The 25570-nt window shown below is 41.3% G+C and overlaps 1 protein-coding gene across 1 annotated transcript in view; it reads left to right on the top strand.

The window, feature by feature from the left end:
• spidr (scaffold protein involved in DNA repair) overlaps nt 1–25570 on the top strand; it is a 49311-nt gene that overhangs the window by 5490 nt on the left and 18251 nt on the right. Inside the window, exons 6-10 of the mRNA XM_033649604.2 lie at nt 2057–2286; nt 3792–3892; nt 5354–5573; nt 13326–13530; nt 14980–15212. Of these exons, the coding sequence (XP_033505495.2) occupies nt 2057–2286; nt 3792–3892; nt 5354–5573; nt 13326–13530; nt 14980–15212 (989 nt within the window). The remainder of the gene's footprint in view (nt 1–2056; nt 2287–3791; nt 3893–5353; nt 5574–13325; nt 13531–14979; nt 15213–25570) is intronic.

Raw genomic sequence — 25570 nt, forward strand, 5'->3', positions numbered from 1 at the left:
GTTCTTGCACGGCTTGGCGATGGTTGACACCAGTTATCAACTGAATAAGCTAGTGCTGTCAGTGTTGATTCTGAAGATTTGAAACAGTTTGAATACGCATTTTCCTTAGTATCGATACTTTTGATACCACTCTCTTACTTTCTTTTCTCTCCGACAGCAAGATGACACACACAAACACCCTGCTGCAGTGCGCCCATATTCTCACCTCTTCTCAGTCACTCACAGTCCTGTCTTCTTGTCTCTCATCTCATTCAGTCTGGCTGCATACAGGCTTTTGCGGCAGTTTTATTTTTAACATGCACTTTATTGCATTTTGAGTGTAAAAATCTCAGAGGATGTTGAATATGTGCACAACTGCAAGAAGAATATTGTTTTCCTTAATGTAAATGCTACTAACCAAGAAAAGAAAGTCGTCATTGTCATGTTATAGCCTCGTTATATTTAATAAAACCTTTAAATTGTATAACGTTATTGTCAGATTTTCCCCGCGGTATCAAAACTCACTTCAAATATTGATCTTTTTCAAGGTATTGTATGGAAGTTATAAATTCCAGTATCATGACAGCACCAAAAAAAAAACTCAAGGTACCTTTAAATAGGGCTGCAACTAACAATTATTGTTATTATCAGTCATTGCAGCTTCACATATAAGTAACCAGTATTTTGTGATGACGCGCTCAGTTTTCGCAGGGTGTATGTCAAGAGGAAGCCTGTAGACAGATTGACATCACCCCCACAGACCCAGCTACTTCCTCTTGTCACAGTTTATTTGCTGCTATCGGCTCTCTGGGGTCAAACAAGATTTAAGATCACCCAACAGGAGGCTTGTGGTCAGAGGCCTACTAGACAGAGAGACTCTTATTGGTCCTAGTTTTTCAAGTATGCTTGAACTGGAATGTATACATGTTGTGTGTTTTTTGACAGTTTGATTGCTCATAACTCAAATCCAGATTCGGTAATGGGAATAGCATTTGGGTATGTGGCGTTTTATTTTAGCATTACAAAATCACAATACGATAGAATTTGATTTAATTAGAGCAGCAAAATGGAACAACCTAGTTTGAATTTCTTTGCTGCCCGGAAAGCTTGCTCAAACGCTGCCAATTTTAAATCAAACCGGATCTAACAGGATACAGAGGAGAACATCCCATTCCAAGTCAAAGTTTAATATTCCAGATAAATGCAGGGCTGACTCACTCGACGTATATGTCTGCCAGATTTCTGTGTTATTGTACTAGCGCTGAATGTGGATAGGCGGAGCTGTGAGGGCGACTTTGCATCTCAAGGCCAAAGAGGAAGGCCACTTCCCAGATGGAGCGTGTCTCGGTCCGCTAACCTCAGCCGCACAGAGGGTCAGCGACCTCCAACACAATAGTGCTCCTCACTAGATCAGGGATGTGTCATCAGAGCAGGACTATAGACGTGTTTTTACTACTGTTTGTTCAGGGAAACATGTGAGTGGACGAGGCTGCGCAGAGCTGTGTACTCACAATGCTTTCAGTGCCGGGTGAAAACATTTTTGAGCTGGGGCCAGGAACATAGTGTTCCTTTCTCTCTGTAGCTGGTTAGAGTGTGACGTCTGCTGGCACGCCGCCTAGCAGGGTCAAGTTGATTCAAATAAGAGAGCACGTTGGCTGACAGAGCCTGGTATGCTGGTCTTGTCTGCACATGACAGGAACTCAGGTTTCTTGTGGATTTTTCCATGAGAACTGATTCCCTCAGGTGCAGTGAGCAGTGATACAGCAAAAAAGATTTTGTTTTGTTAACATATCTTGTGAATTAATCAGTCTGACTGTGTAGCAGTGTACCATATCCACCCTATGCCTGATTGAGTTCATTGTTTTATTTAATCTTTAATGACTCAGTGTGAATTTACCGAAAGCTGAGGCCATTTTAAATATCTAAAATCCCCCTGATATATAGTGGCATTTTATCTGTGATTTAACACTTTTAAAATGATTGAATTAATTTAGATATCTTATTTTAAAATTGCGTCAAATTATTATGATTATTTTTTTTAAAGTTAATTAATCCGTAATTATCATCTGATCCCTAGATGCCAGAGCTGGAGATCTCAGGCTATGTTTCTGATGGCGAGAACATTGAGGGCACAGTGACCTCGAGCAGACTGGACACTGAGAGCCAAACTGGTGAGGGCAGCAAAAGGTCAGTCAGTGACTGGGTCAGATCGGCTCAGGCGATGCTGCAGACGCCTGAGAAACCGCAGTCCAAGAGGGAGTCCAAGACCCCTGAAGACTCCGCCAAAAAGAAACGGAAATTTCAAAGGTTTGAATGTTCTTGTAACTTTAAAGACACGTCAGGGAATTCAGCTCTTTGTGTTGTGATACTAATTCTGATATCGAAACTCTCTGATCCAATACTAGTGCTCACTACTTCCCCTCATTTAAAGTATGTGTGCTACAGCATGTGGAATCATTGTAGTGTAAGATGACATGGGGCTGAGAAAACACTCAGAAAACAGTCAACATGGAGCACAGTTTAATCCATAAGGTTACACACTATCTGAGAAAATATTGCATATATTTTAAGAGCCATACAAAATCATTAATCACATTTTTCAATGATGAAATCGTATTTTAAATGCAGCTGAAAGGTGCATCACTTTGCAATGTACATAATAAACACTGCACATGATCCTATAAAACATGACAACATCTCACTAAATAAATGTTAATAAGTAACTGTTATTGTTAACAATTTTGGCGGGATATTGTGTAGGAAATTAAGTCTTTAGGAAACATGACTGATTATTACAACAGCATTTTCATTGGGTGAACGCAATTGCATAAAATACCATATACTTAGTGTACACAGCATTCAGACTTGGCCCCTCCGCCCTACACTGTGTGCACATACACTGCAAGCTAATGTACAGTTGTAGGAGCGTTAGATTTGATGAGCAAGCTAACTAAGCTAACCACAGCAACTTCCAGTAGGCAGAAAACAGGTCAACTCCACAGACCACCTCATCTCCGTCCTCTCTCTCAGTGCTCGCCAGTGAAAGTGAAAGACAACTCCAGATTCTGAATGGGCTTCGTCCACGTGGCGTTTCATCTCGCTCTATTTTTGTGTTTTTTTTGGCACTGTGTCTGCAATTTTTGTAGCATCCTCTTGGATGCATGCTGCCTACGATCTCGCACCTGGTCGCTACCTTTTTATAAAGTCCTGATCTTAGCTGCATGCTGTTATCAGCTGGGGCATACACACCCAGGAATGTCCTGAACACAGCAAAATAAGAAGAGAATACAGGCAGAGGGCAGGGTCTCTGCAGATAAATACACCGCCACACATTTCTCGTGGGTCATAAGTGATGAACTGGAGGATTTACTTCTGTGTGAATCTTTAAATGAAGTAACTATGCGTTCTGTGAATGTGCGACGTGTAGCTGATACCTGATTAAAACTGATCATTACATCCCTCCTGCACTTTATTATTCATTCCAAGTGTCAGAGTCTATTGCCTCATAATAAAAGCAAACAAAGTACCAAGACATGTTTCTTGCTCACTGCCAGATGACAGTCAAACTCTGGCGGCAATGTTTCCATTGCAGAACTGACGATGAAAGGGACACCTGGTGTCATGATGTGGGTGCTAAATGTCATTGGCAGCTCCAAGCCCACCAAATCTGACAGATCTGTAGTCTTTGACAGCTTGTGTTTTGCATCAGAAAGTCTCTGTCTTTGAAATAAACAATTTTGCACATGCTTTTGTTCAAGCCGCGTGAGTTTATCATGTCATCTGTTGTACCCTTGTGTTTGTTTGTTGCACAGCGGAGGTCTGGCTGAGAGGCTGAATCGACTGCAATGCAGACAGAGGTCAGCTGTGAGCTTCTGGAGGCACCAGTCCGTCTCTGACACCTCAGCAACAACAGGTGATGCACACAGACTCTACTGTACTCTCCACAGGATGCTGTACACATTGACCTCTGGACCACAGCTCGCATTAACAATGAACTTTGATTTGTGAGTGGGATGAAGCCTGTCTCGAAGCAGGCGTGATTCTTTTCTATGTGTACGGAGACGCTGAGGAAGTGCCGGCTGCAAGTTGATCAGTGTGGCTCTGAACTGTGAACTCAGTATGTAGGTGACAGGAAACTGCTTGCCTAGTTCTTTTTTCCTTTCCGTGGTGAACCAAACCACTTGTGTTCTCTAGTTAAGTATCGCCTTGTAATAGGACACAAGCAGTGGCTTAAAGGTGACAGTTGATTGTGGAAAAAGTAGACACCCACCTGATCCAGCTTCGCGGTCAGTAGATGGTTTGATTAGCGTAATGTGTGAAAACTTAAACAGAGGGTTTAAGCGTGGAGGTTTATATTGACTTAACCTCATTTTCAAAGTCCAATGGTGTTTTTTTTTTTTTTTTTTTGCATCAATGACAGCTTCTGTTTATGTAGAGTTTTCAGACGGTTAAAATCCGATGGCGTGCAGAGTGCGTAATTAAACCCCTTTAGCAGAGTGTGTTCCTTTCCAATTTGTCCCACTCCCTGGTACACGCTTAACAATAACAACACTGGCTCGATCATGCTGTTACAGGACACCTGTTTATCTTTGTTGCTGTAATTTCGGCGCGTGATGTCAGTGCACTTACACACAGGCCTCAAGTGTTTCCTGACACGATGCCCTGCCTACAACTTATCAGATCATTATAGGCCAAGAGGAGGACTTAAGGACATTCTCAGTTTTGGCCCACTGCCCGCGGTAATTCTGATTATTTTTTAATCTGGGAGGCACAGAGCACAAATGAAGCACTTAGGATTCATGTTTGGACAAATGCATGTTAAAACTTAATCACTCTCCAGCGATCCCTTTGGTATGATTTACTCATATCGTATTAAAATTCCCCCCTCCGGCCACTTTCAAGGATTGTTAACGTACACAAGAACAGATCTGCATTGGCTGTGAGCTCTCATGCTGCAATTTTCATAATTCAATGCAATCAATTTTACACTCAACATTTACATGCAGCCAAGTTGCTCTCTTATCTCAGTTTGATTTACAGCTTCAGGGCATTGTCTCGATTTGTTCTTCTTAAGAATCTCTGTCGACTTTATGGTGCGGGCCAAAAGCACAGTCAGCGCTGTGGTGAAATTCCAAACATTTGCACACTCACCCAGTGGGATTCACTGGGTTTCATATCCAACTCAGCCTGAGTCAGTAACAGCTTCACAGTTATGCAGTGCGAATTGTTCTGATGCTTAAAATGAATTACTCTCATAACGCATAATGAGTCCCACAGAGAGCAAGAGTCCGTGAGAGCAGTACAGTCTTTAAACACACACAAACACACACACACACACACTCAACATCTGTGTTGTTGTTGCTGTGCTCTCCAGCGGACAGGCCTGGTGTGCTGGTGCTGGAGGTGCTGGAGGTTCAGGAGGAGTGCAGCATGCAACTGGCGCACTGTGAGCACCACCGGCCTCCCGGAGAGGGCCACCAACACAGTCACCCTCTTTGTGAGGAAAGAGCTTGTGTGCTGGTGCTGTTCAACAGAGAGACTGCAGCCCAGCTGATTCCGGCACCCAGAGATATCGTCCACATATACCCACCATGGTGAGACGATGCAGTACATGTCACCCTCACAGTCCCCATCTGCTTTAAAATGTGTTTTGCTCTTTGTTTCTTCACCTGGATGATTACACCCTCACTTTGCAGAGTGATGTACGTGCAGAATCTGACACGAGAAGACTGTTTTCAATTTAATTTGCTGAAGGAGGAAAAGTTTTTCTGTGCTCAATTTAAATCTGAGATTGATACATGAACAAACCAGCAGGATATTATGACATCACAGCTAGTTTGGAGCCAATGCTGGGCCCATTATGCAACTGACACAAGTGTGACGAGGAAACTTGAAACCTCCAGTGAACACACACTGAGACGGGACTTACAATATGTCTCATATGCAGTAGATGCTTTATAGTTTTTGTAGAAAAACCATATCAGACACAAATTATTGTTCAAAGCAGAGTATTTCACATGTTTTAAAACGTGTCTGGAGGGTGAACTGAAATAATTATCACATTTTGCTGCAGTTTGCATGCAGTTTGATTTGGATATTTGATGCTGCAGGGCAGCCAGCAGAGTCTGAAAGTGACAGCCGTTGAACACCAGCTGCAGAAAACTTTGGGAGATTTATTAATAAGGATCATTTGTCACTTCAGGGGGTTCTCCTGCAGTTTAAGACGAATTGCAAGCTGTTATAGGAGTTTGGATGGGAGTTAACAGTTATTATCACTTTTAATTAATCTGCTGATTATATGCTTGATTAATTATCAGGTCTATAAAATGTCTGAAAGTAGTGGAACATGCACGTCATAATTTCCTAAAGCCCACAACCATCTTAAAATTGTCCAGCCAACAGTCGTAGATAAAAGGCTTACAGTGATTTTAAGTTTTGCAAATGAGGCGCTGAAAAAAGTGACTTGTGATTAATCAATTATCAAAATAGCTGCCGATTAATTTTCTGTTGATGGACTAAGCAATTAATGTTTCAGCTGTAATAAGGGCGGACACGTTTCACACGACGGGTAGGGTGACACATTTGTGTGACAAATGAATACTACACTGATTAGTGCAACTTTATCTTGCACTTCCTTGTTTTTGATTGTTTTGACATCATCGTGACTTGGTCAGTGATCCAAAACTACACACACAAAAAAGACGCAGTTACACAATACAAGACTGACTCACTGAAAGCAGGACAAAGAGTTACAGGATCTCACAGAATAATGCTGAGGAGGCAAACGGATTAACAGATTACAACACATACATGTGTAGGTTAAACACTGAGAACTGGTTAATAGTAATTCTTTGGAAGTCATAAAAACTAAAGTATTTTTAATGTTTTTGTGTCTGATTATCTAATAATAACATCAGTGTTTTGAAATTATTCAGTATTAAGAGATAACGTTGTAGTCGGCAGCTGCAAAACAGGCTGCAATGTAACCAATCGGTGCATTTAACACTGTCAATTTACATCCACTAAAAGTGCTTGTTTTGCCACTGACAGGTTCAGATTGTTATTTTAACTGTCTGACAATGTTATGGAAAGGACCCACAGATAAATAAAACATTTTTCTTTATGTTTAGCTTGGCGAGAGACACGTATAGATGCAGCTTTATTCTTTTTAAAGCGAAAATGACATGCAAACTGCACCAATTACCAGTACAAGACAAAGCCACCAACGTATCGATTATTTGAATCCTGCGACATTGTATCAGTTAAAATGAGGCCAAATGTAGCCACAATCCACTTTATCCATTTACTTTATTCACTATACACAAAGAAGTGAATCACCTAATAAGCAACGAGATGTAACCCTCAGCCTAATCTTAACAACCTCTCAAGGTTTATGCTTCTGCATACCCACGACGCAGAGGGCTTTGTGGAGGCGTTGCATCCCTCTGCAACCGACGCAGAGATGCGACGTGCACCTCCAAAAAATTGTAACCATGCGTCGAGGCAACGCAGACCCAATGCAGACCGCAAGAACTATGATTGGTCCTTCAAACTACATCATTTCCGGCATTTCGCAAGGTTTCACTTCCTGCTGCAGTACCACAACACCGCCTCGAGGCATTCAACGGGCGTACAGACCATCAGTGCAGTCGCCTCTCTCTTTGCTATCATCGTAACAATTGTAATAAGAGCATTTGTCGGAAGATAAGAAACAATGAACCATAGACGTCACAGAGTCTAGGTAGGTATAAAGAAGAACACTGCGCACCCAAGCACTTTGGCGGGGAATTGCATAGCGACATAGACCAACAGGACGCAGAACTATGATAGGCACACGGCAACTGCGGAGCAACTGCGTGCACATTGCGTCGAGTGTATGCAGAAGCATAAAGAAACTTTAAGGGCCGAAGGTGGACGATCATGTAGGTATGGTGGTCGAGTTACGTAGCTGCTCCAGCTGCGTTTATACCTACTCGGCTTGATTGATTGTTTGTCTCACTCAAGAAGAAGTCTGAAATCTTGCGCACTTCTTCACATTGATGAATCAGCTAAATATTCAGCCATGACACTGAAAATCTTTCAGACAACACTAAGCTACTCGCTCTGTACTCAAACGCAACAAACTCTTCCCGGCACTCCTCTCTCCATCTCTCACTAATGTTTTCATTGTTGTGTTTTCACCAACAAGTCACCTCTCACGAGATTTCAGAACGACACTTCTCCTTGAGCGAGACTTTAAATGATCGTGCAAATGATTTTGTCAGAAAGGTATAACAAGCGGTAAAATCAAGCACTTTAAGTGGATGTACAATGACGGTGCAAAATTGCCATGGGTGGTTACACTGCCTGTTTTTAATTTCAAAAGTTAATGTCTGCATTAGTCACTTTGACACAAAAACAAGGGAAAATATGGTCCAGGTTGAAGAATACTGAAGTTTTCCTGTTTAAAAATGTGCTGTTTGCAGCTCACATTAGTAAGCAGCAAAGGCCCAGATGTGAGGGCAGGGTGGAGAGGCTAGGAGGGGGCGGCGTGTATGTGTGTGTGTTTCTCTGGATTGTTTTGGAGTTGGAGCGAGGAAGCAGTTGACTCCAGCTGTTGGGAGTTTAGGTTGAGTGTACTCTGGAATATCCAGGCTGGCGGAAGCGCAGGGGCCTCCTCAGCGCTCTGACGTCACGAACAGCTCCAGGGAATGCTTCACATTCCTCTTCCTGGCAGTAGTTAGGTCATTTCCAGCAAACCGGGGAAAAAACACAGTAGGATTATTTTCTGGAGCATTTGGGAGCAGAGCGTGGAGGGAGCCAAAGGAGTGAGATTGAAAACACATGGTGGTTGGAGAGTATCTCTGGCTTTAGCACCTCTCCTTCCCTGTTGTATTCTGTTCCTGAAATCACAAGATAGAGTAAAGCCCCCTCCAAACACTTTTACTCTTTCAAAGAACGATTACTCCTCTGAGCGACCGTATTTAAATCCCCTTTTGTTTGTGTTAAATACTTTCTGCAGCTACAGCATTTGGTTTACATTTTAAATCAATCAATTTTCTAACTCAATAAAAAGTCCCTAAATCATAACCAAGAACAGCTGACGACATGCTTAATGTTCTCTGCAGAGATTTTCATTTATCCAACTTATAAAGGGACACGACAGGCGGAAGATGAGTGGAAAAACCCGGAATTTAAAGCACACGCATGTCTGGTAAAATTCCTGTTATCAGCTTCCTGTGTGACACTCACCAGGGGTTAAACTCCTCCACAATTCCTGTAGAGAGTAGGTTCGCTCCTCCCACCTCCCACGCCTTGTTGTGAGTGGGCCGATGCCTGAGCGGAAATACCTGCAGGGATTATTCACTTACGAGCTGTGACGCCAGCAACCGGGGCCACTCCTTAACCTGACTACCTGTCTGATGATGACAGCTGCCCACTCACCTGTTCACAATGGGGTCACACACTTCCTGTGCGGGTGTTGTACCTGTTCCCGTGAACAGTACGTTCCGCTCTACTAACATGACTGTATAGCTGTGGGTGATTAACTGATCTCTGCTCAGATGTTGGACGGATAAACATTTTATCTAAAGTTTAAGTACTCATGCAGAGTCAACAAGTTCATGTGAGCAAAAAATGTGGTTTGGTGCAGGTTTCAGAGTGGCAAAAAGACGAAATAAGATTAAGAAAAGATTAGTAGAACAAAGCTTTTACCCAGAGATAACGTCATATTGTTTAATAATGAAAATAATAACATTATATTCTGTAGTTCTGATACATTAACATGTAAACAGTACTTTGTTTTTATAGCTGACTGAAGTAGCGCTTATTATAACGTAATATATCCTGCTGGATAACAGGCTGTCAGGTATAACATTGTATTGTGTTTTATGAACGGATTCTATGTTTTAGATTTAATCTTAATCTGAAAAGTAGCTAATAAATACATAAAGTAAAAAGTGCAATATTTCCCACCGACATGTAGTGCAGTTTTTGTACTAAGTGGCATAGTATGGAGATACTCTAATTACCTCAAAATTGTTCTGAAGTATAGTCCTTAATTAAATATACTTAATGTAAAGTAATGTTATTTCCAACACTGTATGTTTCAGTGTAAAATACAACAGCAGAGTTCAAAAACCACTTTTGTTTTTGGGTGTTTGATGGATATCTATAGCTAGCCCTGCAAGTAATGATAATATTCATTCATTCATTGTCCGTACATTTTCCGTAATAGGCTGGAGCCTATCCCAGCTGACACTGGGTGAGAGGCAGGGTTCACCCTGGACAGGTCACCAGACTATCACAGGGCTGACACATAGAGCAGACAACCACTCACACTCACATTCACACCTACGGGGAATTTAGAGTCACCAATTAATCTGCATGTCTTTGGACTGTGGGAGGAAGCTGGAGTACCCGGAGGAAATGATAATATGTATTATTTATTATCATTCTCAAGTATTCTAAAATGTTATTTATTGTCATTATGCTTACTCAGTCTAACTAGGATTCAGTATTTATTCTATAATCTGACTTAACGACAGACAGGATGATTTGAATAGTGTAACCAGTGAGTCTCAGGTATGTTCACTTGATTAATGACTACAGGTATTGACTGTCAGAATACCAGCGTATTAATTTACCGTTGACTAATGGATGATTCATCCAAGTGTCTGCACCAGCGTGGTAAAGCATACAGTCTGTGCTGGATGTGGTGAATGCATACCGTTGTGTCCATTAATCTTGCTCGACTGCCGACAGTGCAGGGGGTGGAAACAGAGCCGTGACCATGTATAGTCAGGTGAATGCAGTCAAGGACAAAAACCTGAAAATACTACCTTTTCCCAAGATTACATTATATATTTTAAATGTTATTTATGTGTTGATTTAACTCTACAACGAGGCTGTACAGATCAGAGCTGCAATGATTGGTCGATTAACTGATTAGCTGATTGACAGAAAATTGATTGGCAACCACTTTGATGACTGAGTAATCATATTAGTGTTTTTTTAAACAAAAAAGCCAAACATTTGCAGGTTTCATGCTTCTTAAACGTGAGAGTTTTATGCTTTTCTTCATCATACTTGATGATAAACTGAATAGTTTTGGATTTTTGGACTGTTAGTCAGATAAAACACACAATCTGAAGACGTCAGCTCTGGCTGTGGGAAATTACACAGCCATGTTTCACCATTTTCTGCGATTGACAGAACGATTAATTGAGAAAATAATGGATTAATCAATAGCGTTAGCAACGTTACAGGTGTGTAATTGTGTCCACCCTCTTCCTACGTTGTTTGCTATAGAGCTTGAATATCTATTTACATATCTATCTTGTGAATATATAATAATATCTATATTATGATTAATAATGCTCCACTTTTATTTCTAAAAGGGAACAGTATTTGCACTTAGAGGGTCGACAAATTATTAGAAACACCTCTCAGTCTAATGTAATTCAATAGAAAGACATACTAGAGCCTCTAAAATGACCAAAACATTCCCCGAAATAAAGACAGAAACAGAACCTTGCACCAGCCTTACACTTACCACAGACAAATTTCCAATGTCCAAATAAAATAATAGGAGTTTTAACTCAGTTGGTGCTCCCATGATCTCGATCGTGTGGTGTAAACTGGTTATAAAACAGCCCCAGCCATCTTGAGTCAGTCTTTTCCTTGTCTTGACATTCAGCAAAATCAAACATCTTTAACATTATCGTTAAGTTTCTAGTCTTGCTCGTGCAAATGAATAATTAGTGCGCTCTTTAGAGCACCAAACAAGAAGCAGCGAATTAGGTAGACAGTTATGATGGAGGGGACTGCACGAGGGCACTAAAATAAGAACAAAGTCTTGGTTCTGTTGGACTGTGGATTCGGCGTGTACCTCGTTTTAGTGAGAAATTTTCATTGTTGAAACAGTTCACCTCTCCTCCCACTAAAACAGTGCACCTGACCAACGGAGGCTGGTGACAAGTTGAGGCCACAAAATCCAAAATGTAAATTGCATGCGAATACAGTTTATCTTTATGGGCTATATTGATGCCGAAGTGACGAGAATACTGTTGACACATGTCCTTATTTCTTGTGTTTTTGTGGATACATGAGGAATTGTAATATGTAGTATTTCTTAAAGGGAGTTTGGCGTCATTTTTTCCACCAGGAGCAGGATGGGAAATAATCCCAAAAGGAATCTAGTTGTAGTCTTGCAAATAGTGACCTTGCAGGATTCTCACTCTTTCCAAAGTCTTTTTAAAGTCTCTTAGTGTATGATAGGCATGAGTGTATGTGATAATTTGTGTTGTGAATATTCTCTTCTCCTCCTGTTTCCAATGCACATCCAAACAAATTGTTGTTTTCCGCTTTAACTGTGTGTTTAATTTTTCTGGTTCAGCTAGACGAGCTGCGGCACGTACAGCAGTTCCAGTCACACAGTGCTCTTGGCTCTGAGTCAGCGATAAGCCATCATCGCACCATTATCCGTGTCACATGTGGAAGATATTAAGTCGTAACTCAAACTTACCACAAACAACTTGCCATATAATTATCTGGCTGTTAGTCAAGTTGTTATATTCTCAGGCGCGGTTCCACTCAGGTGTGTGTGTCCTTTACCTTGATTAGCTGAGACACTTGACCGGAGATGTTTTTCTGAGATATTCTAGAGAAGTTCAGCTTCTCTTTCTTGGCACACACAGATGAGTGAAGTTCAAGCTGGTAACAGTTAAAAAACGGGCAAAATCAAACATGAGAGCACTTCAGGTCACACGTACGCAGTCTTTGCATTTGATTCGGTGTTTTTCATCAGCGAACCTCTCGGCCTGTTTGATTGTGACGGGTGTTGAAGTATTTTTCCACACATGATGTCACATTTGGAAAGTGTTTTAATCAAGCTGTGCAGCACTGCGAGGCACAGCCTTTTAAGAACCTTGCTTACATGGAAAATGCATCTTTTACCTCAGTAAAAGAGGACAGACGCATCCGTTGTGTTTTTTTACTTGCCTCGGAGGAGGTGAACGTTTTTGAACTTGTACTTTGCGCACGGTGGTACCTAGTGAAAAGACCTGTGGAGGTGGATGGTACCTTATCTGAGTTTGACATTCAAACAGTCTCGAGCTCTCAGCCCCCCTACGTTTGTGCAATGATCTCCTACATTTGCTGTAGGGTAAAATCTGAGTCTTTGCATCTGTTATCAACAGAATCACAATACAAGCTGTTGATCATTGCCCAACACTTTAAATATGTTTAATTTCATGGTGAATTCAGTGTTCCAAACTCGTGCAGAGCAAAGGCACAGAATGCAACAATAACACTGAAACAACTGCTGTCCCCTGAATCTAAAACTAATGTACTTAATCTCTTTGCAGGCAAAGTCTTTCCATTCAGGGTTTCAGCTGTGACATTATTCTGAACACACACTTCAGCCAGAAAGTCTACTCTGCTAACACACCAGCCAGCATTGCCGTTCCTAGGGGCCTGCTCTCAGCAGAAAGGTGCAGTCCCTATGATCTGTGCAAAATATTTGGACTGCTGGAAGAATGCAAAACCGCAGAGGAGATCAGTGCCAAACAGGTGTGTATGCTTCGATTCCAAAAGAATCACATGCCTTCGCTTCAATTACCAATTCAAAATGTATTTATAGTGAATTATAGGTTAATGTGAGACATCAAACAAACCTTTTTAAGCCCTCTTTAACTCTTGTCACTCACTTCCACTGCACACACAAATGTCATCAGTCCAATAAGCTAGTGACCATAAGAGAGTTCAACAATAAGGACTGTCCGATTGCCCAGGGCAGGTAAAATGCAACACTGGGCTAGTAAATCAAGCAACTCTCTTGCCTGATCAGGCGAGTCGTAAAGAAGACTTAAACACATCCTGATTTTTAGAGCTGATGATGCAGGTAGCTGCTGAGTGAACCATCTCACTTCCTTCTCATCTCTGAGAGTTGCACATATGCGGTGCCGTGAGAAAATGGCGTTGGGTAAAGACAAAGTTCATGAGCTGAAGTGCAAGCAAGCATTTCAGTTATCCAGAAACAGGAATTAAGTTGGATGACGTTAGAGGATGTGGGCTTCAACTTTATATTGTGTTGTTTGCTGCAAGTTTGAGAGCAAGGTGAATGAAATGAGCTCATTTTTCATGATAGTTAACTTTGTGTTGTTATTTTATTACTGCTAATAAACATAACAATTTGTATAGGAGGCAAGTAAAAATTGACTCTGTTTCTAACCCACTTGCCTGACCACCTCAGTGAACAAACAGAAGAACATCAGTGTTGAACCCTGCATAATGTCCTAGTTGTTTGTGTAAAAAAACAAAATTGAATTGTCACACATCAGGAAGCTTATGTCCACACTCTTCATAAATTCATATTAAATCACAGGTGCAACTGTGCAAACAGCACATTCTGCCACAGCGTTCACTGCTTTCACTTCACAAATATTTTCACACAGAACAATAAATAGTCTCAACAGAGTGTTCAACCTGCTTCACTCAGATACAGGTGCATCAGTCTCTGCTGCAGGGATCTAAATCTCTGTTTTTGTCTTGAGCAAATATTAATAAATTTTGGTAATGATTGAATTACTCCTGAAAAATATGGCAGCATCAGCCATGCCCTTCTTCTCCAGATTTCTACTGCAGCGTAAGAAAGTCATTCTTATGGTACACACTGCGGTCATGTTCGTTGACAACAAACTGTACGCAAATTATAGAGTGATGGCATAAACTGTGAATAAAATTAGTGTTTCGTTATGTGTTCGTTCGTTTCTTCATGTCACATACACAAACGACGATTGCTTTCATTATAAATCGTTTGTTCTGTCTTTATCAGGTCAGAAAAAAGTACCAAAAATGCTTATTACTCACTTTCGTCAGCAATTATTCATATTTGAGAAACTGAACCTGGCATTTTAGTTTAAAAAATACTCTTTTATCGAAATATTTGCAGATTAATATTTGATTATTTAACTAATCATTGCAAGCACCATCTCATTTTCCTCCCTGTCTCCCCTTCAGGTTGCTGCCTCTGATGCTCTGTGCAGTTTTGGAGGTTTAGGAGTTTTGTCAAGACACTGCCTTTCTCTCCTCGAAGCCATTGAGGGGCTGGGCCAGGCTGGCTCTGTGGGGCAGGACGTGGAGGTGGTGGTCCAGAGAGTTTACTCCGTCCCTGTGCCTGACTGCTCTCCTGTGTCCATTCTCAAGCCCAGACTTCCTTCAGCTCCTCCTCCTGCAGAGAAAGGCAAAACCAGGTACAGCGGCCCAGTGAGGCCTTCGGTTTGTCACTCGGTGCCAAACGAGACTGGGGAAAAAATGAATCACATTTTATCTCCTGTGTATGCTTCTCTCCCACAATGTAAATTACTCTTTTTGTGAAAAACTGCATGCTGGTTTCCTTGGGCTCAGGCCTCGCATGCTTCTCCGTGGTGGCACAATGTGTCTAAGTGGTCGAGCTATTGTTCACAGCGCGGCGGGCCCCACAAAGTGCTCACGCTGTCTCCAGCCATATGGCATTGCTTGACAAAGGACACAAACATTTCTAATTGAATCCAGCTCCTCTGTGAGCGATTCTGGCCAATTCTCAGGAAAGACAGCATGATGTTTTCAGAATCTCATGCACCAGCAAGCCGGAGTTGAATTGGTGCCCACTCACACTCTGCTGGGTGGAACAGGTTTGCAGCAGCTTTTATTACCTTAATGTTATAAAGAAAACCACAAGTATTGTTTACATGGATGTAAAAATGTCACGCCTCTCACTCGCAGCATAACTGAAAATGTACACTTGTGTGCAAAGGGATGAGATTTGTTTTAGCTTTGGTTACATTATCCAGTGATGGCCCACGTTACATTATTTTCATTGAAAAACGTGTATTGAGCTCGATCACACGATTAGTTGGCCTTCAGAAAATTATTTGTGACCTATTATGATAACCGAATAATCATTTAAAGGTGACGCTCAGAGCATTAATATAGCAGCAGACCACAGTTTGCTAGGTAAAGATGTAGGGGTATATGTAATCCGAGCTTCTCTGTTTTTTGCTGTGGCAGCCGGTCCGATGGCGCATTCATGTTCATGCATTTGAGTCCATCTGAGTGTATCCCACTGGCTAGCTAATTGCCACTGCTTTGCACACGCCTACTACGCCCAATAACGCAGTCACCAGCCACAGTGGTGGAACGTTGTCGTGGAAGTGTTACCCCCCCGATATATTAACGCTGTTAGCTTTGTCAGTACTGTTGTCGTTTCGGTTGAGCCACCTCCATGTTTGCTTGTGACGTTAGAGGTGAGAGCCGTGTGGAGGCAATCCTGGCCCGGTCTCTGAATGTTGTATACTGCACCTTTAAAGGTTGTGTGTATAGGATGTAGTGACATCCAGCAGTGAGGCTGCAACATTGCAACCAACTTAAACTTCTGTGTGCCAGACATGTTAGAGAACTACGGTGGCCAACCAGAAAATGCAAATGGCTCTATTTTTGAGTCTAGTCTGGGCTAAGGTACCAAAAACACAACGATTCTTATTTTCAAAACAAAGTAATCAATGAGTGAATGTTGTACTCAGCACACACTGGACCTTTAGATATTTTTTTTAAGGAAAAAAAGCAAAACAGTTTTTGGTTCCAGCCTCTCAAATGTGAGGAATTTAAGCTTTTATTTGTCACACATGATAGTCTGAATATATTTCTTCTGCAACAACAAGACATTTGAAGGCATCATCTTGGGCTGTGGGAAACTGCAGAGGGTATTTTTATGACAATTTATGGACAAAACAACTAATAATTCAATCCAGAAAAAGACACGGAACAACATTAGTACTCGTTTTTAGTCATCTTTTAGTCACCTGGTGAATGTATGTCCAATAGTAACTCTCTTTTAGTTATGACGTAGATATCTTGCTCACTAGCTGCTAAATGCTCCACTATGTTCTTCACTGAGTCACTAACTTTGTTTGCCATTTAGTGTAGAGTGGGTTTATTGGACCTTTTCGCCGTAATGTGGCTGCCTGGTGTGACTGGAAATGATGCCGATGAGAGAGAGCAGTGCAAGTCAATCAGACGGTAAAGTTGTTGGCTATGAAACTGAAACAAAGAGCTGAAAGACACTGAAATGCTGCAGAGTCAAATGTTGATCCTCCCGGGTTTGTAACTGTGTGTGACCAGTTTCACATCATTTGTAGTTGTTTTTCCGTTGTTGATGCCAGAATATTGATTCATGCAGGTTTAAAAATGTCCAGTTATTACTGTTATTTCAATAGAAATTACTGTGAAATACTTTTTAACCAGTGACGTGGATCAGCTTTGTACAAAACATTCTTGCAGTTTGAGCTTTCACAGCTTCCTGTGTTATTGAAGTGACTTAGAGGTTTACTCCAGTGGTCTTGTTGTAGTTAATGAATCAGTGAATGTTCTATTTGAAGCACATCCAGCGAGCATGACCTTTAGTTGCCTGGCCCTCCCCAGGCTTGTTGTTTTAGCTCTTTGCTGAGTAATAAAAGAAAAGCGTTGGTTTCTCTGAGTGGAGCGGCCCCGAGGGGCGCTCTGTGGTGAAGGGAGAGCCCCGGTCAGCTGACAGGCTAACTGACTAAATGAGGGTCCAATGTAATATGACACTCGTTCCTGCCATGCTGCCTCTGCGGCTGGTAAACAAACGCCGCCCTCTGACCGGAAACACTCCTGCCCTTCCCTCCGTTTCTCCAGAACTCAACCAGATTCAGCAGGCTCGGGTGGTAGTCACAGGATAGAGGTTAGGAGGTGATCTCAAGGGCCTGGGTTCAAAATATGTGGGGGATGCTGACCACTCATTGTGACTGATTCTCTGGAAAGTGATATTTTTAACCTAAGTCCTAAATTTTGGTTTCGTTTTTACCATCGTGCCTTTTCTAAAATTCAATAAGGTGCTAAAGCAACTAACTACTCTGTCACTTTCATGCCTCTTTATTTGAGGTTTTGCTGTGAAAAACAACTTCTTGGTACATTGTGTTGCTTATAGTACTTTTCCAGGATGCTTGCCTGCTTTAGTTTAGTTTAGTTTAGTTTACTTCGCAGCCCACTAGCCCCATTCTGTATAAAGACAAGGACAGTTTGTGCCTCTCATGTTGTGTCCCCAGCCTCTATGACTCACTCCTCTGGTCAGCACGCTTATTTGATCCTTTTGTTGTTTAGCCTCCATGTTAACACACACAGGGGAGGAGGCCAGTATGATATTTATGCCTGAAGAAGATGTTAAGTTCCCGTAAATTCAGACTAGAATAAACAAGAAGATTAACTGTTTGCAGGAAGTGAGGAGAGGCTAGTTGTTTTTTTTTCCTCTGTGGAGAAGGAACACAATGTGCTGCAAGGATCCTGTTACAACCGTGTTTATCACTCTGCCTGCACTGATTGGTGGACAACACATAGGAAGGAATCCCGCCTGTCCGGCCCCCACCAATGAGGCCTCTCTGCTGTATTCTTAATGCGTGGGTCACTTACTTGTGCGTTGCCAAGTAATGTGCATGCGTACACAGTGTGACTGTGTGTGTGTGTGTGAGTGTGAAGGAGTATGTCTGTGTGTTTGCACAGGCTCAGTGGATCGTAGTTCCTGGAAGAAAACCTGAGTTCCTGAGAATTCTGTCATCGCTCACAATAACAAATTCCTGAAAACAGCTCGCGACTGAAACCAGTGACAGAGGGTTTTTATGGGAGTGAGGGGTCGCCGTGTGAGGAAGTGGGGCTGTGAAGGAGGGCCTGAATGGGGAGGTGGTTGTTTATGTCAGGCTGGTACCACCAAGAGTATCATCACCCGCTATCTATCAAGTGTCATATCAGATTTCATGAGAAGCTTTTGCAAGTTCAGACAAGCTCCACTAAAAGTGGAAGTGTATATATTTTCCCACCAAATGTGACTCTGGCAGCTGTAATCATATTATAGGCAGAGTCATAATTGATTTATTTATTGATGTAGCTTTAGCTTAGAATTTTATTAAATGGCAGTTGTTTACAATTAAGTAAAGAGTTCAGCATGTAGCAGCATTTTTAATGTGTTTATTTAGTCATATACAATATATTATGTGCCTGTAATTATGGTAAGAGGTAAGTTTAGTCTTTTTATATACTTATTTTATAGTTATTACTTAACAATGAATTGATCCTGCTAACAAGTATTTCCGCTGTTGTCAAAGCCTCTTTCTCTCCTCCTCATGCTAAACATTCCTCCATTGTTGTTCAGACATGATAACAAACACATCAACAAGCCACACTGCTGGGTCACATGTCTTTCATTGCGCTAAACATGCACACTGTAAATCATTTTGAGTTGATCCCACAAACACCATGCTGCTGTAAATACTCACAAGCGTACCAAATGTGTACTCAGAGGCAGCTAAAAATAGTCTCCAATAAACAAACTATTTCCACGTGTTTGAGTAATGTTTGCTAAACGCTGTTATGCCCAGGTGTTTTAAGGAACTAATTAGCCTTTAAAAAACAAATCAAACAGTGTATTTATGACACATTTTTAAAGATTAACGTCTTCAGTAGGAAACTGTGAGTTTGATCAAGACAGCCCAGGGCATTGCTGATTTAGTTTGTTTTTTGAGGTATTTGTTGACAGAAGAAATATGTAAAACATGGCCAGCCTTGAAGCTGTACGGGAAATCTGTATGCAAATTTTTGGAATGACAGCTATGCACTCAGGTGTGGATCCGGTGTGAATGGTCCGCTTTGCTGTCATGATCGGCACGTTTTTGTGAATGACACCCAAAGAGTGTCCAGTCCTTGCAGCACAAAACCTTTCTACAGTGGTGGAAAAAAGTTTTCGGACACCCTTAAAATTTTACACAATCTCAAATATTATCATGAAATATTTGTGGAAAAATCTTTTTTGTGTTTCAAAAGGTGTGGCTGCATTAGACAGATACAAACAAATACAAATTATATTTTTTTGTTTATTGTTTACAAGAAAAACTAACAAAACTAAATTCTTGACAGTTTCAATATGTCAGTTCTCAACATTGTCGGTATCAAAGTCAACAAATAACAGAGAATGTGTTCAAAACTGAACAAAAAATAAATAAACCATCACATCATCAAATTAATATTTAGTAGTCCTGCCACTGGCACGTAGTAGAGCTCTAATCCTGGCTGGCATGTTCCCCACGAGCCTTTCACACTGTTGAGGGGTAATCTTGTCCCATTCTTCTTGAATTACTGCTTTTAATTCTTCTAAATTCTTTGGTTTATGCTTTGAAACAGACCTTTTGATAATCCACCACAGATTTTCAATGGGGCTCATGTCCGGGGATTGAGCTGGCCACTCTAAGACCTGGATACTGTGCTCCTGCAGCCAAGTTCTACTGGCCTTGGATGTGTGGCAAGGGGCATTATCTTGTTGAAACATCCAGTTTTTACCTCGACGGAACAGTGCACACGCAGAAGGGAGCATGTGGGTTTCGAGAATGGTACAATACTTGGTAGAGTTCAATGTGCCATCACAGACAGTGAGATGACCAACACCAGCAGCACTCATGCATCCCCAAACCATGATACTGCCTCCACCATGCTTGACAGTAGGTACTGTACATGCTGGAGATAATGCTTCGCCTGGCCTTCTGCGTACCCTCACATTAGTAGGAGGAAGATAAAGCTGGAAACTGGACTCATCTGACCACAAAATCTTCTTCCAATTCCTGGCTGTCCAGTTCTTGTGTGCCTGGGCCCAACGACACCGGGCTAACCTCTGTCTCTCATTGATCAGGGGCTTCTTGATAGCCTTGTAGGACCTTAAGCCATGATCTAAAAGTCGGCCATGTACAGTGCAGGTGGAACACTGGACACCAGTTTGGTTTGACCACTGCTGCTGAAGCTCCTGTGATGTCATTCGGCGGTTTTGCCTGCACATGCGGATCAGGATGCGGTCATTTCTTGCTGAAGAAACCCTTGGACGCCCAGATCTTGGTTTGTCTTCCAAGCTGTTGGTTCGTCTATATTTCTGCAGCGTGTATCCAACTGCTGAAGGACTGCATCTGCACTTCCTGGCTATCTGGTGGCAGCTGTACCCTTCCTGGCTGAGAATCTTTATCTTCAGGCGTGTTTCCTGCGTTAGGTTCCTTGTTTTAGCCATTTTTGTGTCTGAAGAACTTTCAAATGTGCTGGATTTATGTAGACACGAAGCTTGGCAACAAAAATTGTGTCTTTTAATAAAAAGAACGACCTTCATCACTGGTACCAAAATGACCCAATACTCAAAATTTCTTATGTATTTTTATGGAACCAATCAATTTTAAGTTTTTAATGGCTTTTTTAGGATTTATTTAGTATTTTGGCTGTGACTGTACTAAAAGAAATTGCACTTGAAGACCTAAGAGTGATTCTTAATGCAATATTTCACAAATGCATGGGGTGTCCGAAAACTTTTTTCCACCACTGTATGTGGTCCAAAACCATGAAAGGCGCCGTGGCAAGCGGCAGCCTGTCACAGCAGCTTACACCTTGTGATCTTATGTACTTTTAGGATTTTTCTTGTGTCAGTGTGTGTGCTGTGTTCTTGTGATCTGTGTCTTTTTTTGTCATTATTGCCCCTGCTGCTGAGGACATTTTAAATTCCCCCCCGGGGATTAAATAAAGTATATCTATCTATCTATCTATCTATCTATCTATCTATCTATCTCTAGACCTATCTTGGGGCTAACGTTAACTACATAAAACAAAGACCAGTTGCACCACAAAATGTGATGCTAACGCTAGCTGTTTTGGCTAGCTGTGACCAACATACCCTTAGCAGGGTATGATCTCAAGCCTTTTATTTTCCTTTATTTAAACCAAGTTAATAAGACATTCCCCCATTCTGGCAGCAAGCTAGCTATGATCTGGAGGCAGGCTATGACATAGGTTGGTACAAAGTATGTCATCGGTCAAACATATATTTCCGCAGGTGAAAATTTACTGAAATCAAAGTCCATCCCGGTACATTGCACAAATGTTCTACAAGAGTGTGAAAGCATTCATAAGAACCCGCATAATCAGTATAAATTTCCATGCAAATGAAAACTGTGCTTCAAGTGAAATGGCTTTTATTTATTAAGATGTTGCATGTATTAAAGGTGTAGCTGTTTCCCCAACTTTAATTTGGCTGAAATGATTAGTCACCAACAATTTTGACACCATTTGTAAGTCATTTATCAAGAAAAAATGGCGGACATTTTGTGGTTCCAGCTCCTTAAATGTGAAGATCAGCTCCTTTTATTATTCCACATTTAATGTTTGGGTGTTTGGGGTTGTTGACTGGTGAATCAATTTGAAAACATCCATGCAGGTAAGCATGTTTAAAGGCACTGTATGTAAGAATGTGGCCAAAATGGTTACTGCGCTCAAATTCAAAATACTGCTGCAAGTTGTGTCTGCTGCTAGCGCTGCTGCCAGGATACAGCGGAGGAGGAGCCGGCTGCTAATGCTATGTACCGGGACACTGCTAATGCTGCTTGCCGTGCTGCTAACGTTTGTTTCTCAAAAAAATCAGTCGGGTTGATGACCCATCTGCACATGGGCTACAATGTATGACCGAAAATGAATAACAGTTCAAAGTATTCAAAATGTCCATCCCCGTTTAGCTATGATGCTAGTTAGCCAACTTTGGCTAAAGCTTACCTGTCGAGGAGAAGAGTAGCCACTTCGACATCCGATTTCAGATTCTTCTCCGCTTTCGACCGTCTCCACCGTTCAAAAGCATCTCCTATATCGACCCTCGCTTTGCCTCGAGTTTTGTCTTGGCAATTTTGGGAATCAAAATGAGGTCGTTTGGGTTTAGTCGCACCGTCAGCCATTGTAGCTCAGTCGTAACTACTGGCAACCCGGATGCTGAGACTCTACTGACTGCGTGACTGGTAGACGGCGGTGGGTGGGGCAACAGGCCAAAACACAAATTCAAAACATAAACATGATTTGCGGACCGTAATTTTTTTTTTTTTAAATGCGAATATTCTGGCTGTACTATTGTTGTTGGTGAGATCGGTATGTTACATTAACATTATTCCTTAGTCTCTGTGACATATTAGGATGATTTTACGACTATTTGCTTTAGATTTCTTACATACAGCTCCTTTAACCTTTTGACATTTAATAGACTAAACAATAAATCAAAAGACAGATCAATCAGTGTAGAGAATAACTGTTAGTTGTAGCCCGTTGGTTACAACATGTATGACAGGGTTCACTGTAGGACAGTGGCTTCTTCCTCACTCCAACATAACTAAGTATTATTTTTGTGTTTTGAAAGAATGTGAACGTGTTTTGTCTTTCAGGAATCACTTTTTCCTGAGGCATTTTCTTGTCTGACTGGACAAAGTGTTCAACATGTCAATACATGATTAAAGGGATAAATACATAGCGTGTAAAATGGACCGTCCACTTTGCTCCAGCAGCTTGTCACATATAGAGAGCATTATTTTTCTCATCAACATTCCTTGTTGTTTTAACAAGATGTGCTGTATAGGTCGGATTTGGGATTGTGAGTAGAGCAAACAACTGAGAATAATCTTGGTGAAAACATTGGCTTTCACCACCAGAAGTCATTTCAGGAATGTTATTGAGATATCTATTTCCAGGTCTCTCAAAACAAACAGAGTCAGACCCCATGTTTACCAACAGAAGACATTTATAGGTCTAATCAGGTGGTTGAAAACAGTCTCAAAACTTTCCCAATGTCTGGGATGTGCGCATGCATGCACATGCATGATGGGCATGCTGACAGTCCTCCCTCCCTTTTTTTTCTTCCTCCTCCTCCTCCTCCTCCTCCTCCTCCTCCTCTTCTTCTTCCCTGGCCGTTGCTGGTCTAACCAGGGATATGAACTCTACTGTTTACTCTCAGGGCTGGTACAGGGCTGTGTCTGGGCTTGACTTGCTGAGATACTGGAGCCTACAGCAGTTCCAGCTCCTTGCTCACTGGGAGCAGCAGAGTGCAGGAATACACAGCAGCTCGCTGGCTCGCAACTTTGTGGGCCAAAGGTCTTCTCTGTCAGCAGCAGCCTGTCAAACCGGCCACAAGCATTAACACTTACAAATGTCAGTGCTGAGCCTTTGCTGTGTATTGTCAGTGTGTCAGTGGGAACAGTGGCGTTCCATACTTATGAATTATTCCACTCTAGACAAAGTAGCGTAAAGGTGCAGCGAGGACAACAGCAGCATGCACAGGAAACTGAGATGCACTCTGCATACCAAGTATTGCATGTTGCCAAAGAATTAATGACTCAAATCTCAATTACAGTTAAATTACTTGTTGATTCCAACTTTGCGAGGCTGCCGTGATACGTTAAGTGTTTAAGCTTCACTTACTCTGAGAACTTTTAGGACTTCTCATTTATGTTGGCTTTAAGGTGGCCACCTAATTAAATATTCCATTATGTCACATCCATGGCCTCGGAAAGTTCTATTAGTATTTGTGAACATGAGCTACTCTCTTTCAAGTAAGTCTCAAACTTGTGATGTCATGGGTATAAAGTCTGGAGCTGCTCCATAAATGAACACGAGGCTGATTTATTGGAGCTACACAGTGATTTTCTTTTTTCATAGACAAATGGTATTTGTTCTATTGCAGTGTTCTCAGTTCTGGAAAAAAAAATTTGCCCATATACTCAGGACTTTATCCCAAATTTGAGTTTTAGCTTTCTAGTTTTTGGATTTGAGAGAGAGTTGTTAATGCTTACTAATATTTTTTTGGACTATTTTTGACAATAGGAATAACATGAATGTCTTTTAACTGTGGGTGTAGTTCTAAAAGGGAAAACTTTTTGAACTTCAAGAACTGATGAAGACCCTGATAGTCAAAGCATTTTTGGGAACGTGAAATACTGAGTGTGCAGATTGTTTCTCTTTGCTCTCCGCAAAATAAAAGTAATAGCAACTTTTGGATTTCTGACAATATGAGATATGGATGAAAATATTTTATCCACTTTTTGCAAAATTAAAGTGCTTTTCATTAAAACAGTGATCCTCAAGGATATGACTTTAGAGGTGCCACGTGGAGTTATTGACCAGTTGTCAGCAGTATGAAGGAGCTGCCACTGGAGCCCACTTGTGATGTTTCTGCAAGTGGGTTCCAGTTTTGTTGATACTGTACACCGTCACGAGATATGACGAGTCACGTACGTATTTCTGCCGCTTGTTTCACAAGTTTAGGGCTGCAACCAAACATTTTTGTCATCGTACAGTAGTCTGTTGACGATTAATCAATCAGTTGCTTTGTCTATAAAATGTTAGAAAATGGTAAAAAAAAAAAAATGTCGATCAGTGTTTCCCAAAGCCCAAGATGACGTCCTCAAATGTCTTGTTATTATCCACAACCCAAAAATATTTTGTTTACTGCCGTAAAGGAGTAAAGAAACCAGAAATATTCACATTTAAAAAGCTAGAATCAGAGATACTTTACTTTTTTCCCTCTAAAAATACTCAAACTAGTTTATCAACTATCAAATTAGTTGACGATTCATTTCATAGTTGACAACTAATCGATTGATTGTTGCAACTGCAGCACAGTTTGGAGTGGTAACACACAGAGAAACATAGTATAACTCCAGGGAACGCAGTAAAAAAGAAAACTGCTCACAAGTAAACATGGATGTAAACAATTCACACAATGCGTTTT

This window comes from Epinephelus lanceolatus, chromosome 12 (assembly GCF_041903045.1).
Source record: "Epinephelus lanceolatus isolate andai-2023 chromosome 12, ASM4190304v1, whole genome shotgun sequence".
Classification (NCBI taxonomy): Eukaryota; Metazoa; Chordata; class Actinopteri; order Perciformes; family Serranidae; genus Epinephelus; species Epinephelus lanceolatus.